General features: G+C 44.0%; 1 protein-coding gene across 1 annotated transcript in view; it reads left to right on the forward strand.

Annotated features, from left to right (window-relative positions):
* The window catches only part of LOC139452949 (hephaestin-like protein), a 29,229-nt gene extending 15,684 nt beyond the window's left edge, over positions 1-13,545 (forward strand). Inside the window, exons 5-14 of the mRNA XM_071234569.1 lie at positions 295-598; positions 2,720-2,826; positions 5,422-5,590; positions 6,559-6,839; positions 7,762-7,967; positions 8,469-8,613; positions 9,268-9,480; positions 10,000-10,219; positions 11,040-11,617; positions 12,636-13,545. Coding sequence (XP_071090670.1) covers positions 295-598; positions 2,720-2,826; positions 5,422-5,590; positions 6,559-6,839; positions 7,762-7,967; positions 8,469-8,613; positions 9,268-9,480; positions 10,000-10,219; positions 11,040-11,617; positions 12,636-12,973 — 2,561 coding nt within the window. The 3' untranslated portion in view covers positions 12,974-13,545. The remainder of the gene's footprint in view (positions 1-294; positions 599-2,719; positions 2,827-5,421; positions 5,591-6,558; positions 6,840-7,761; positions 7,968-8,468; positions 8,614-9,267; positions 9,481-9,999; positions 10,220-11,039; positions 11,618-12,635) is intronic.
* The last annotated feature ends 3,523 nt before the right edge of the window (positions 13,546-17,068 follow it).

The raw sequence follows: 17,068 nt of genomic DNA on the forward strand, positions 1-17,068 counted from the left end.
AACAAGATAAGTTCTTTTAAAAATCTATTCTTCAGTGCATAATGCCGTATATTACTACTATAGTTAGTGAGTGAGTACGGTTAAACGCCGCTTTAAACAGTACATCAGTAATATCAGGGTGAACATACGTGTGGACAATCTGGAAACGAGATTCGAACCCACGATCATAGGATCGCGTCATTCCAAAACGGCATTTCTGACACAGACGAAAATCGAAGGTGAGATCAATGCGTAAGGTCCGTTCTTAGTGCCCCTCCCCGCAGAATAATGTTATACTAGTACCTGGTTGTGCAGGTGCCCTCAACAATACAGACCTCGCCCGCCACTACGCCTTGTACGTCACCACCGTGGACGAGTCCAAGAGCTGGTACGTCGACCACAACTTCGGACACTTCCCTCGCAACATCAGCAGCAGAGATGCAGACTTCAGATGGACTTCCTCAATCCACGCCATCAACGGCTACGTGTTCGGCAACCTCCCCGACATCACAGCATGTGTAGGGGAAACAGTCACGTGGCACATGGCTGGCCTAGGATCAGTCCAGGATCTTCACTCGCTGTCCATCAGCGGTCATTCGTTTGAATACTATCATCACAGGTGAGACCCGTGTGCACTCCGAACAGATCCTACTGTCTCATGCTTGTCGTCATCTTGAGATTCCTAAGTAGAATAAGGCCCGATGCTGGACTTCCTTGAATGTCTCCTGGGCAGACTCGTTCTCCAGTGTCAATGCTTGTGTCTCCCTGTGGATATGCCTACCAAAGTCGACAATTTTTTAGAAAACGATGAGTAAGCAGCAGCTGGATTGAAATACGTCGTTTTCCGAATGGTTTTTGTAAGCAAAATCTACTCATATTTCTGCTAGTTTATATTTTAGCGTCCAAAATAGACAAATAGCATATCTATGTTTTTGAACGCACGGTATATTTGTCCTGGTACGTGGAGGCCTCGTGGAGATACTGGAGCAAAATTGGTCACCAGTATCTCATGTTTGTCTCCCCGTGGCGATTCCTGTGCGGAATATAGGTGGCCAGTATCTCAGGCTTGTCTCCCCGTCGCGATTCCTGTGCAGAATAGGTCCCCGATATCTCATGCTTGTCTCCCCGTCGCGATTCCTGTGCAGAATAGGTCCCCGATATCTCATGCTTGTCTCCACGTCGCGATTCCTGTGCAGAATAGGTCCCCGATATTTCATGCTTGTCTCCACGTCGCGATTCCTGTGCAGAATAGGTCCCCGATATTTCATGCTTGTCTCCCTGTCGCGATACCTGTGCAGAATAGGTCCCCGATATCTCATGCTTGTCTCCACGTCGCGATTCCTGTGCAGAATAAGTCCCCGATATCTCTTTTTGTCTCCACGTCGCGATACCGGTGCAGACTAGGTCCCCGATATCTCTTTTTGTCTCCCCGTCGCGATTCCTGTGCAGAATAGGTCCCCGATATCTCATGCTCGTCTCCACGTCGCGATACCTGTGCAGAATAGGTCCTCGATATCTCATGCTCGTCTCCCCGTCGCGATAACTGTGCAGAATAGGTCCCCAGTATCCCCGTTGCGGTTCCTGTGCAGGATAGGTCCCCGATATCTCATGCTTGTCTCCCCCGTCGCGATACCTGTACAGAATAGGTCCCCGATATCCCATGTTTGTCTCCCTGTCGCGATACCTGTACAGAATAGGTCCCCGGTATCCCATGTTTGTCTCCCTGTGGCAATACCTGTGCAGAATAGTTCCCCAGTATCCCATGCTGATCTCCCCTTGGGGATTACAGACAGATTAAGTTCCCAGTTCCCAGTTGAAATAATCTTGAACGCAACTTTAAACATAATTTCCCCTCAGCTCATTCATAGATAATAACGGATTAGGGGTGTTACCCATGTTTCTGTCAAACTGTGTCTTTGTCATTTGTTTCGAGAAGATCAGGGGTGGTGTGTCAGCGTGGTACATTCTTGAGTCTCCAAGGCCGAACATGACTTTACTTTTACTATCACTAAAAACAGTGTAAAATCACACTCAATAACTTATTCACTACATTTAGACGATAAAATGTTTTGAAAATTTCGTAGTGAGTAATATGTACGTGTTATTATTTATATAATATGACAGTCTGTATCCAGGTACCTACAGGAAGCCAACGTTCAGAGTTTACATGGGGTAGGATGAGTGACCGTCCAAAATCTTAAGTGTTTGATGGACTATTCAGCTACCAGTGAACTGGAACTGTGAACGGATTAACATAGTTTATTGCAATAATATTGGCAAAAACATGTTTCTGTTTGCAGCATTATGTTGCTATGGACTAGGGCTGGGACGAGTCCAAATATTCTACCCGGGTACTCGACACCCTATTACCCGGCCCTACCCGGATACGAGCTATAGGTCTCAAGAGTTGGGTACAAAATGTCCGAAGGGGAATTGTTTTACCGCAGCCCTGGCAAAAACTATTGAGATACATGAATAAAACGATCTGATCATGCATAAACTGCAGTTGATAGACGCTTTATACTTACTAACATATGAAAGTCACGAATGCTTGCATAGTGAGAAAGAAATGTGAACATTAGCTATACTTGTGGTGTAACCATTGAGTTTTATTGTTAATGGCATTACAGTATATCACGTGACTAACCTCAAGGTCCGGTCATGTGGGTACCCGGGTCCGACTCAGGACCCTCCCGACCGAATTCTTTTTATATAAATTCTATATGGTTTCTTGCTTCAGACAAAACACAATCAACCTGGACACGGCCCAGTTTTCAACAGCAACAACAACTGCTGTCTCCCCGGGCCGGTGGCGAATTAGTTGTGAGGTGACCAAGCATGCTGCGAGTAAGGCGATCAGAGTTACTTCCCTTGTATTGTCGCAAGCCCATTCGTCACCACTCGCCCCTTTCCGTCACCTGCAAGAAGACTCGTCCCCCTATCGATGAATGTTATGTGCGAAAATACGACAAACCAATCAGGATGCGCGTATGATTTCAAGTTCTTCGTCAAAGAATCCCTCAGAAATAATTTTTGATTTTACATATGTCTTGCATCTAAAAATATACCCCAGACACAGTTAAATATGTTCAATCATACTGTATAATTCCGCACGTCCCGATGTGCTTTAAATTGCATCTGAAATATATATAACATATGGGGAAAATGTGCGAACCATTTCGCAACGAGTTGACAATTGTTTTAGGTATGCCCGTTTGCGCAAAGACGGAACCTGGTCGCTAAAATGGCAACGAGAGGGGCACGAGTCGCTATTCGGCTTGTCCCGGAATAACACGAGTTGGTCACGAATGGTCGCAAGCCGTGCTCCACACTCCTCGCAGTGGTCACTAAGCATAACACCACTGCCACAGGCTAATTTGCATATCACGTGACCGGACTTTTTCTTGATCGTAAACAAACGTGAATTTTCAGAAATCAGAATAAAACGGACTCATGCAATTATTTTTGGGCGCTGTACATTTTGTTTTGCATAATTATATAAATATGCTACTACCACTGCGACAGTGAGTTGCATAACAGTACATATTTACACATCAATATGCTGTAGGGCTTCGGTGACAGCACGTGGAGCCGTACCCCCAATGTAAACATAGAATAACTACGCAAATGGAAATTTTTCCCGATTTAGTATATTTTCTCAGTTAACATTTAACAGTTAACCATTCTATGACATATTTATATCTAGATATGTAGACTTGTCGAAAATGAAACAGATGGAAAACATAATTATGCAACACAATGCTGGTCGTATTGTATATGCTTATGAAGACATACGAGAATATACGAGCTAGGACATTCTTAGTAGGGCCCGGTTATGTACAGCTCATAGTGTCTCCCATAACGTTTCAATACAGGAGTGGGTTCGAATCCCGGTTCACCCCGATTATATTTCTATGTCTTTGGTGACAATACCCCTGCTCGCGGATTTCATCAACGTGGAAAACGTCTAAGACCTACACCACTTCGGGCTTTCCTCCCACATTAAGATGACACGCCGTGATATAACTGGAACACTGTTCCAAGCGGTTTTAAAACCCTACTCACACACTCACTCACTCACTCACTCGATCACTCACTCACTCACTCACTCACTTACTCACTCACTCACTCGATCACTCACTCACTCACTCGATCACTCACTCACTCACTCACTCACTCACTCACTCGATCACTCACTCACTCACTCGATCACTCACTCACTCACTCACTCACTCGATCACTCACTCACTCACTCGATCACTCACTCACTCACTCACTCGATCACTCACTCACTCACTCACTCACTCACTCACTCGATCACTCACTCACTCACTCACTCACTCACTCGATCACACATTCACTCATTCACTCACTCACTCCAAGACCAGGCCTCTAATAATAGAGCTGATACAAAATTAACTGAACTGAATAATGTTTCAGGTTCTTAATTGAAATATTGTCGAATTCAATGTTTTCATATTCCACGTTTGCCTATTTCAGAATCCATGTTCTCATCAAAAATCGATTTATTTACTCACCATGCCAAACAACAACATTAGGCCACAACAAATTAATAGCTGTATATAAATCTTCGGATACTGTTGCCCTAAAATTATATGTTGGTGGTCAGGCTGAGGTTAGGCGCATTTACCATACCACTGACTCCATACCTTGCTTAAACAACGACGGAAATAGATATTAAAGGCTACAATTACCGGCAGGGGCTTAAACGAGGAAGATCATATTTGTGTTTTTGAACAAATTATTCCATTAGTTAAATTGAAAAATACCAGAGGAACGACGGGGAATAACTCCTTATCAATGGAACGCTTTTAACTCACAGGCGTTCGAGTAGATTTTCCTTTAACAGGGCGTACGGGTGGCCTAGTTAGCTGTGCTTAGCTGCTTGTCGTGGATGTGACAGAAACCTATGACCGTGGGTTCGAATCCCGGTTCACCCCTAGTTTGTTTCACGGTTTGTCAGCACCATACCCGTGCTCGTGGGTTTCACCAAAGTGGTAAATGTCTGAGATCTGTATCACTTAGGGCTTTCCTCCCACATTAAGCTGACACGCCGTGATACAACCGACATCCTGTTCAAAGTTGCGTTAAACCCAACTAACTCACTCACTCTACGTGTGAACGGAGATATACCTGCTGTGGAAATTTAGAGGTATGTCACCACTGATTTGAAATCTCTAAATTATCCCATAAAATGTAGAGGTATCAAATCAATGAGAGGTTTCAAATCTCAAATTGAAAACCCCAATAGGTTTTTCTCCTCTACAATACATGTCAAAAGAACAGATGTTATCAGGCTTCAAAACCTGTTTCCTTTGTTATTTGAATCAATTTGTGCCGATGGAAAAACAATTTATTTGTTGTGGCCTAAGATGCACATTTCGGTACATTATCTACATCCATCTTATCTTGTTTCCGCAGACGGGATGGTCGCCATCTTCGACGTCCGGAAGTGTGATCGTCTGCTCTATCAGCCGACTTACCTCAGCAACCTACGCAGGCACTACATTGCTGCGGAGGAAATTATCTGGGACTACGGACCAACAGGCAGAAACTTATTTAATGGCGACTCACTCACCGAACAAGGAAGGTTGAGTACAATGACATTGTTACAGGCGTATCCTGTAACCAAACATACTGCGCTGTCGCTTTAAGTTGGATAACGAAAGATGAAAGCAATTGCGGATATATAACGCAAACACGGATTAAACACGGAATAAACATGCATGCATCAACTTATAATTGATTTTACTCATACCAAAATACGCTAAAGATGGTACTTGTTGTTAACCTGCCTGGCGCTTTGCATTTAGGGGATATGCTAAGAACTGGTCGGCTCGGAAGCTGTATACTGTGTTTGAGTGGGGTATTCTTCTTAAACAGCGGCGTGGTGTCTCAGTGGCCTATTACTATCAAACCGATTAGTATAATAATCAGACACACACACACACACACACACACACACACACACACACACACACACACACGTGCATGCATGCATGCATATCTTTATTCACGACGGGTAGTTAGGGTATTCACCGGACACAGATCCGTTTCCTATACTTTAATATGGACTTAGGGGAGGTGAGGTGAAATGGGGTTTAACGTCGCGTCCAAGATTATTGCAGTTATATAGCGACGTGCATGTACGTGTGTGTGTTTGTGTGGCTGCTTGTACTAGTCCGGACTGATGCCGATTTATGGTGCTAGCTCACTGAGATGCCATGCCGCAGTTTAACATGAATACCCCTACTGACTCCGAGCCGACCAGTCCTTGTTTTAGCCCCTAAATGCCGAGCGCCAGACAGGGTAACAACAAGTACCATCTTTTAACGTCTTTTGGTATGACGCGGTCGGGGATCGAACCCCGGACCTTCCGCTCTCCGGGCGGACGCTCTACCACTAGACCACGGAGGCGGTCTATAGACTTAGGTCGATCTTTTTTTGTGAAACGGGCCACAGGTTCGAGTAAGGGGATGTATGTATACAACATGTTCTACTAATGTCCTGACACTGTTCCGGTAAGTGACTTCAGACCTCACCCCATCTTCATTTCAGTGAATCTGAAAAGTATTTCAAGCGAGATAACCACCACATTGGCGGAGCGTACAAGAAGGCCGTCTTCAGAGCATATGACGACTACAAGTTCAAGACCAAGAAAATCCAAGATGGCCGCCGAAAGCATGACGGTTTTCTTGGTCCCGTGATAAGAATCGAGGTTGGAGATTTGGTCCAAGTCACCTTCAAGAACATGGCCAGTCGGCCGTACTCCCTGCATGCCGAAGGAGTGAAGTTCAGGAAGAACAGCGAGGGGTCCGAGTACAATGACGGCAGTGACGGTGAGAAGACGGCGTACTCGTTTATCCAGTGTATCATAATTCCATTTCATTCGGCTAAATTCCCTGGACCAATTCGTCAACAAATTTTCATCTCGGAGGTGACGTCAGCAAATATCTCGTTTCCCTAACTTGGTGCAGCGTGTCTCTCGCTCCCAAGTGTACGGTTACATGTAGCGTCCTGCTATTGGAATCTGGTTCTAATCGAAGCTCTTATGGCCATTGGTTCAGGGTATTTATCGTTACAAATAGCGACATAATACGCTTGGTAATCGAGGCGTTGGGTGGGCTTTTATTCTTGGTGTCCCACACCAACATTCTGTCGGGTTTTTGCTTAGACAATATATATTCAAACTTATCATTAGCTAATAATATGTGCTGTCCGTAAATAATATTAATAATGACAATCACAACAACAATAATGATAATGATCACAACAACAATAATGATAATAATGATGATGATGATGTTGATAAATATGATGATGATGATGGTGATGATGATGATGATGATGTTGATGATGATAATATGTAAAACAGTCTCAACAAAGATGATGATGATGATGAGTGAGTGAGATAATGCTTTACTCACTCACTCATCATCATCATCATCTTTGTTGCGATTGTTTTACATCATAGTACTTGAAGCAACAGATCCATGTTGGCATGACTGAATCGAATCTGGGGACTGCCTGTTTGCCCTACCGGATGTGTTTTTATTCGACTCGGCTACGTCCACGTCCATACTTCCATGACCTCCATACGTGAAGCTTCTGCATTAATTGCATGCGGACTGACTAATCTGTTAGAGAACCGTACGCAATAACAAGGATAATCCATACATGTTTATTTCAACTATTGTCAGGCTATCGGAGCCAATTTGTAACGTGTGTTTTACCGTTCCCATTATTGCACCGTTCCTACAGCAATTGCCGACAACAGTGTGCCCCCTGGCGGGATCAACACGTACTACTGGACAGTGCCGGAAGAGATGGGGCCGACCGACAGCGACCCACAATGCCTCACGCGGATATACACATCCGGTGTCAACCCAATTAAGGACATGTATAGTGGCTTGATCGGTCCACTGCTTGTATGCAAACGAGGAACTCTTACTGGACGGAATGAGCAGGTATGTATAACGGGGTAGGGGTGGGTACACACACTGGTTTCAGATACATTACCCTCTCACCCTCAAACCTACCCAGTCACTCACCCATTTGCTCACTCATTCACTAACTCACTCGCCCACTCACTCACCCCTCTACCCAGTCACTCACCCATTTGCTCACTCATTCACTAACTCACTCGCCCACTCACTCACCCCTCTACCCAGTCACTCACCCATTTGCTCACTCATTCACTAACTCACTCGCCCACTCACTCACCCCTCTACCCAGTCACTCACCCATTTGCTCACTCATTCACTAACTCACTCGCCCACTCACTCACCCCTCTACCCAGTCACTCACCCATTTGCTCACTCATTCACTAACTCTCTCGCCCACTCACTCACCCCTCTACCCAGTCACTCATCCATTTGCTCACTCATTCACTAACTCACTCGCCCATTCACTCGCCCACTCACTCGCCCACCCACTCGCCCACTCACGCACCAATTCTTATTTGTCAGATTAACGTGGAGAAGGAGTTTCACCTGCTGATGTCTGTGATAGACGAGAATAAGTCCTGGTACCTGGAGGACAACATGAAGCTGGCGGGGATGGATATAAACTCCACACACACCCGCAGCTTCACAGAGTCCAACCTCATGCACAGTAAGTACTAGGAAATAGCTGTCGTGTAGATCCGAGGTACAATCGGTCTTCGGTAACCCATGCTTGTCCCCTGTGAAGATCAGGCTTAGAATTGATCTTCAGCAACCCATGCTTGTCCCTTGTGAAAATCTGGGTTTCAATTGGTCTTCAGCAACACCTGCTTGTCTCCCCTGAAGATCTGGGTTAGAATTGGTCTTCGGGCACACATGCTTGTCCCCTGTAAAGATCCGGGTTCGAATTGTTCTTCAGCAACCCATGCTTATCCCCCGTCAAGATCCGGGTTATAAATAGCCTTCAGCAACCCATGCTTGTCCCCCGTCAAGATCCGGGTTAGAATCTGTCTTTAGCAACCTATGCTTGTCCCCCATCAAGATACGGGTTAGAATCGGTCTTCAGCAACCTATGCTTGTCCTCCGTGAAGATCCGGGTTAGAAATGATCTTCGGTAATCCATGCTTGCCGTAAGAGGCGACTAACGGGACCGGAGGGTCAGGCTCGTTGACATCGTTGATGCATGTCATCGTATCTCAAATGATGCCAGTCACTGGATTATCTGGCCCAGACTCGATTATTTACAGACCGACGAGCGGCGTTAAACAACAAAGAAAGAAACAAACAATATTGTAATATGGAAATTGCTGTGTGCTTGGTGCAGGCATCAACGGTCTGATGTACGGGAACCTGGAGGGGCTGGACATGTGCGCCGGTGACCGGGTCAGCTGGCACGTCCTGAGTGTCGGTACAACTGTTGATATACACTCCATGTATTTCCATGGCAACCCATTCTCTCGGATCCACACCCATCGCAGCACCACCTTCCTCACCCCCGGGTCGAGGAGAACCCTGTATATGACGCCCAACTGCGCAGGTTAGTCACAGAGTAGCCTCTGACCTTGAAATACAAATATCTGACACCCCCAAGCCTAAGTACTCTGGCAAGTCTAGATTTCCTCAGTTTCGGGTCTGAAATGTGCTCTTTTCCAACAAAATCAAAAGACAATTTCATTAAATCTTAAAATATTTAATTTTAGAGACTAAATACTAGTCAATACACATAGATTCTCTCCAAGTTTGGTGATGATTTCAAGATTGTGGCTAGCTCAATATTAACCACAATGTTTAGAATACGTGACAAAGTTGAATACGGTAAACTACGGTTAAAAGGAACACGTTTAAAACGAACTGAATGATATAACGAACTTACTTTTTTTGTCCCGACCATTTGCTGTAGTTATGCTGTATATATGCTTATAACAAACTTCGGTTAAAACGAACTAAAATTAGTAGTCCCTCCGAGTTCGTTATAACCGTAGTTTTCTGTAGTTATACATATATGAAGGTCCCCAGTTTGTAAAACGTTCAGTGAAAGTTATTTCATTCCCTGCAGGAGAGTGGGAACTGACCTGTCAGACTGACAACCACTTTCAGGCCGGCGAGAAGACGTTGTACAGGGTGTCGAGATGCGCCTCCAGCAGCGTGCAGGTCAACGCCGGGAGGGGGAAGGAGCGCGTGTTCTACATTCAGGCAGAGCAAGTGGACTGGGACTACGCCCCGACAGGTCGCGACGTCACATACAACAAACCCCTTCCATCAAAATATGAATACAGGTTCGTGTCTACTGCAGTTCGAACTCCGTGTGAGATGAAGGTCCCATTGGAATGTAAAGAATTTTATTATGAATCTTGAATTTCGATTTTGATTGCTCAATCAGAGGTGTCAAATCACAATAACCATCTCTGACTGAAACAACCGATGTGACGGCCGCATCAACGCGGAATTAAGACAATTTATAGAAAGTACTTTTTTCTCAGACATTGTCGATAGGCATTTATAAATTATGAGTTACCAAAATGCAGATTTTCGGTTACAACTTACAAGAATATTCAAAGTATAGACATTTTGTGCAGAAACACGATAGAGTGTATTTGAAGTTTTAAGTCCCACAGCGATTCGAAGCCCACCTAGAGTTCCTTGCGGTCGACATAGTAATGCTTAGTCATGGTCTCATGACATCACACTCAGAACAAGATCGGCTATTTCCTTTGTGGTTACGGAAAGGGCCGAGGTTGGCCGAAAGATGGCGCCATAGCGTTCTAACGTGACGTTATGTATGCATCACATCTTTTTGAAAACACATAAAGTAGTGAAACGGAAAATTACCTTTATTGTTCTTTTTTGGTTTGACGCAAGCAAATGGAAAACCCATATTTACCGACATTATTCATGAGTACTCGATGCTGCAGAAAAAGTTCATATTTGAAACCTTTGGCTGACGCTGTCGGTTCCAAATGAAATGTCAGGGCATCAAATAATTGATAACACCTGCAAATCGGAAAGTGCATATTTCCTAACCCACCAATCAGAATGTCCATGGGTACATCCTTAATAATTAAAACCTTAATGATTTTCCAAAAAAATATTTTACAGACAATACTTGAAGATGCTCTACCGAGGCTACACTGACGCATCCTTCAAGACGTTGATCAACGGCACTGGGGAGGAATACCTTGGCATGCTGGGCCCCGTAATACGAGTGGAAGTAGGGGACACATTAAAAATTGTCTTCAAAAATAAGGCAGACCGACCCTTTTCCATCCATCCACAAGGCCTGACCCACAACTCGGGTGGGGCGTCAGTCCCGGGTCGATTACGGCCCGACCAGCCTGCCGTACTTCCAGGCCAGGTTCACACATATCTATGGAAGGTTCGCAATGCCTCTGGGCCAGGGATAGCGGACCCCAACTGCATAAACTACCCCTATTATTCCGACGTGAATCCCCTGAGGGACGTAAATACAGGGTTGGCTGGAGCGCTGGTGGTGTGTCGGCCGGGGACTCTGGGCAGTAAAGGACGCAGGTTAGATGTGGAGAAGGACTTTGCGAGTTACTTGACCATTGTAGACGAAAGACAGAGTTGGCTGGTAGACAAGAACACCGAAAGATGCCAAGGACGGCTTGGTGTCACTGCCACCAAATTGGGACGGTGTGCTCCGAGGTCATTCTACGGTAAGTGAATTCGTCATGTTGTCCTTCTCCCTTTGAACTGACGCAACGTATGCGACACTGCCTTTTCAGTGAGTGAATGAGAGTCATTGATTTAGTGAGTGAGTCGATAGGCGGGTAACTGTGTGAGCTGGGGGATACGGTTGGAAAGAATGGTGTGGATACTTCGCAGATTCAATGAGTGAGTGATTCGAATGACAGGTGGCTCAGGGAGTACATGAGTTGGTAAGTGTGTGGATATACAAACTAGTGAATGGTTACACTGTCCCGTGTAGCAATATCGCTTTCGTATTACAATTACAGGGGGACAAACTAGCTTCATGATCATGAGTTGTACAATGCCCATCTTCCCGAGGCAAGGGAGTTCACTGACTGTAAAAGTCGAGTTTCCACCCTTGCAGAACTAGGCTGGAATTGTGGAATTATATTGTGCCTGGACTAACGAGTCTATGCATATCGACATCCGGTTCGTTAACTACATGGATTTTAACGTGCAGCTTTTGGGCGACTGCAGAATTTGCAAAGGATGTGTACCGTCAACTGGGCGTCGACAAATATTTACTTTATATCTCTTTAGATTTTTTTAATCAAGGTGCTCACGTGATTTAATGCACTTCGCGAGTTAAGACCCGTTTTTTACATTATAGATCTTGATCATCTATCAAATCGTTTTGAGTGGCTGCCGCCAGTTTGTTTTAAGCAATTACAAGTGATGTGAGAGGTGGAATCTGATTGGGCAATAGTGGGGACATAGAAGGGACATAACACGTATTAGCCACTGGTGGCGCTACGATCGAGCCCAGAAACTCCAGCCTACTTGGTAGTTGGTGGACTGGACTTTAAGAGTAGGTTAACTCCCTTGTCTCAGGAAGGGACACATTTCTCTTTCTTTGATTAAAATCCCCATCAGCATGAAACACTCATGAATCGTAGAGACGTTACACACGCATATAAACTATAAACATCAACTGACGTCATACAAAGTGCAGCTGACATACCGATGCATTGTTCTACATTTCAGTAATAAATGGCTACATTTTCGGGAACCAACCACTGCCCACAATGCCCCAATGGTCTGTAGTTGACTGGTACCTGATGACGCTGGGAGATCAAAATGACCTTCACCCAGTTCATTTCCATGGCAACAACATATACATGTATGATGGGAAAATGCACACGAGTGACGTCAGTCAGCTGTTTCCGGGAGTGTTTTCGACAGTGCGCATGTCTGCAATAAACCCCGGCAAATGGTTGTACCATTGTCACGTGAACTATCATTTAACATCGGGAATGGAAGGTATGTATGAAGTGAAACGAAGAAAGATGCCCCCGGATTGGGATGAAGACGACAAACTCTAACGCTTACGTCAACAGCGACGTCAACGTCATTTCGTCCTCCTCGTGCACGCGGCTACAACGTGCAAATGTTGATGAAGACAGAAGCGGATGTATTACCAATAGCTACAGTGATTTGCATTCACTGAATTGTTGCCATGGTTTTACATGATAGTTGTAAAACACTCAGATTGGCCTATTTAGAACTTTCTGCTGCGTCGTCTACTGGCTATGCGGTCTGTGTATAATGCTGTTTATGAGTAAGTCATAATAATGGAGGCTTACATCAACGCTGCCAATACAATATTGTTGTTAGTGATCAAAGCAGCTTTCATTGAACAATATTAACTAGTAGACGTTTTTAGAAACGATAGTTTTTAAAAAAAATATTTTTTATTCAGTTCAGTTTATGATGTTTCGTATTTTCACATTAAGTAACATGACGCGGGGGCACGGGTGGCCCAGCTGTCTGAGGCTCCGCGATTCGCTGTGCAGAGTTGCGTCCCTTGGACACGCCAGAAACCTATGATTGTGGGTTCGAATCCCGGTTCGTCCCGATTATGTTTCTAGGTTTGTCAGCACCTAATCGAGTTCGTGGGTTTTAACCGAAGTGGTAAACGTCTGAGACGTGCATCACTTCGGGCTTTCCTCCCACATTCAGCTGACACGCCGGGATATAACTGTAAAACTGTTAAAAGCGGCGTTAAACACAACTCACTCACTTAACTAACATGACACGAAATATTATACTTGTTAGGTGGAGGTTACAAATGTATACAGCAGATAGCAAATTATAGTTAGCCAGATAGGAAACGTGTACAATATCATGTCATAAGGTGGCAAAACTTGCAGGCTGTGTTTACTGTGCTCATTGGGGTCATCATTAGTTAGTGAGTGACTGAGTATGGTTTTACGCCGCTTTTAGCACTATTCCGGCAATATCACGGCGGGGAACACCAGAAATGGGCATCACACATTGTACCCATGTCGGGAATCGAATCCGGGTCTTCATCGTGACGAGCGAGCGCTTTAACCACTAGGCCACCCTACCAAGTAGGAAGCTAAGTCATCAGAGAACATTAGAGGGAATTGTTCATGCTCAAAATAGAGAGACATATTAACTAGACAGTTAGATGTGTTTGTTTGTTTGTTGTTTAACGCCGCCCTCAGCACCATTCCAGCTTTATCACGGCGGTCTGTAAATAATCGAGTCTGGACCAGACAATCCAGTGACTGGCATCATGAGCATCGATCCATGCAATTGGGATACGATGTCATGCATCAACCAAGTCAGCGAGCCTGACCAACCGATCCCGTTCGACAACTCTTACGACAAGCATAGTCGCCTTTTACGGCAAGCATGGGTTGCTGACGACCTAGTTTTCCCCGGATCTCCACGGGTTTATTCTATTTAGATACACATTTGACACATTATGAGAATCAGTTGTATGTAGCCTGTAAAGATACACAATATCCCAATCTTAAGTTGAGTGGTATATAAACTATTTGAATAGCTAAATAGATTTAGAACTGTTCTGTTCCACCGAACGAAATAAAACCTATCCATTTAGATATTTGAATGGTCAAGTTATCCTAGTAAACATGTTTCTATTTTCGCCGGGTTGACAGGATCCGGTTACTGTGTCTGCGGTAGTGTGCGTTGTTATAAAGCGACCGGAAAACAAATGAGCACAGCATAAAAAAAGACCAGGACGCAACTCTTGGGAGGATGTTTATCATAGACAGCTGTACTGACTATCCCTCATGAGCTGTTATACTTCCTGAAAGTTGCAGGAGGTGTGATGTTTTCACACTAATTGAGAACCGCCTCTTAAGTCAGAGGGCCCGCCCGGAGAGCGGAAAGTCCGGGGTTCGATCCCCGGCCACGTCATACCAAAGGACGTGAGGAGATGGTACTTGTTGATACCTGTCTACCCCATTAAGGGGCTAAAACAAGGACTGGTCGGCTCGGAGTCAGTATACTGTGTCTGAGTGGGGTATTAAACTGCAGCCAGCACTATAAATCCGGACTAGTACAAGCACACACACACACGCACGCACACAGGCACGTCCACGTCGCTATAAAAGAGCAATAATCTTAAACGCTTCGGTAAACCCCATTTCACCTCACCTCATCTCCCCCCACCCCCTCCACACACACACACTAAGACATACACTGCTGATGATTTTATTATTCTCTGCGATTGATATACAAAAATCAACATGTACAATTCTTAGTGAGTAAATGTAATTGTAATAATTTTACATGTAACTTGAAGTAATACGGTTACTGTTAAAAATATATTTCAGTAATATGAACCTTGAGTTTATGTTTCTCTTTTTTGTCTTTTGTTACAACGTATTCACCAGATACAAATACCTATACCACCGTGAAACCTCGTCCGTTACCGTCGTCGTAATGCTCTGTGTCAGTGCACACGTATGTTAGTGACACCGTCACACAGGAATATCAAACACACTTCTGGAAAACTATCAAATATGCTTCGTTCCTACATCTAGTTGCACGTCAATGTAATAAGGCGTCTATTCAACAATGACGTTGGAAATCTACTGTAGAAATAAGTGAGTTTTGGTTTGAAAAGTAACCCACATGAATCATAAAATGTCAACGCGACCATGCAACAAAGCCCATTGTCTCCGGGAGGTCCTTGTCTTGTCTCACTTCAGGCCGAGGTCGCATCACATGAGTTCTGCTGCGCGACGACAGCAAACAAACACGTAATTGTTCTATGCACTGCATTATACAAGCTGGTGCAGCGCATATATACACAGATTATATTATACAAGCAGATGCAGCGGATATATACACACATTATATCATACAAGCAGATGCAGCGGATATATACACACATTATATCATACAAGAAGGTTCAAGGGATGTATACACAATATATTATACAGGCAGGTTCAAGGGATGTATACACACCATATTATACAAGCAGATGCAGGGGATGTTTACACATTATATTATACATGCAGGTTCAAGGGATGTATACACACTATATTATACAAGCAGGTGCAGGGGATGTATACACACTATATTATACAAGCAGGTGCAGGGGATGTATACACACTATATTATACAAGCAAGTGCAGGGATGTATACACACTATATTATACAAGCAGGTTCAAGTGATGTATACACACTATATTATGCAAGCAGGTGAAGGGGATGTATACACACTATGTTATACAAGCAGGTTCAAGGGATGTATACATACTATATCATAGAAACAGGTTCAAGGGATGTATACACACTATGTTATTGAAACAGGTTCAAGGGATGTATACACACTATAATATACAAGCAGGTGCAGGGGATGTATACACACTATATTATACAAGCAGGTGCAGGGGATGTATACACACTATATTATACAAGCAGGTTGAAGGATATATACACACTATATTATACAAGCAGGTTCAAGGGATGTATACACACTATATTATACAAGCAGGTTCAAGGGATGAATACACATTATATTATACAAGCAGATGCAGGGGATGTATACACACTTTATTATACAAGCAGGTTAAGGGATGTATACACACTATATTATACAAGCAGATGCAGGGGATGTATACACACTATATTATACAAGCAGGTGCAGGGGATGTATACACACTATATTATACAAGCAGGTTCAAGGCATGTATACACACTATATTATACAAGCATGTTCAAGGGATGTATACACACTATATTATACAAGCAGGTTCAAGGGATGTATACACACTATATCATAGAAGCAGGTTCAAGGAATGTATACATACCATATCACAGAAGCAGGTTCAAGGCATGTATACACACTATATTATACAAGCAGGTGCAGGGGATGTATACACACTATATTATACAAGCAGGTTCAAGGAATGTATACAAACTATATCATAGAAGCAGGTTCAAGGGATGTATACACACTATATTATACAAGCAGGTTCAAGGCATGTATACACACTATATTATACAAGCAGGTTCAAAGGATGTATACACACTATATTATACAAGCAGGTGCAGGGATGTATACACATTATATTATACAAGCAGGTTCCAGTGATGTATACACACTATATTATACAAGCAGGTGCAGGGGATGT

The sequence above is a fragment of the Haliotis cracherodii genome, unplaced genomic scaffold (assembly GCF_022045235.1).
Source record: "Haliotis cracherodii isolate W230 unplaced genomic scaffold, xgHalCrac1.p SCAF_9, whole genome shotgun sequence".
In the NCBI taxonomy this organism is placed as follows: Eukaryota; Metazoa; Mollusca; class Gastropoda; order Lepetellida; family Haliotidae; genus Haliotis; species Haliotis cracherodii.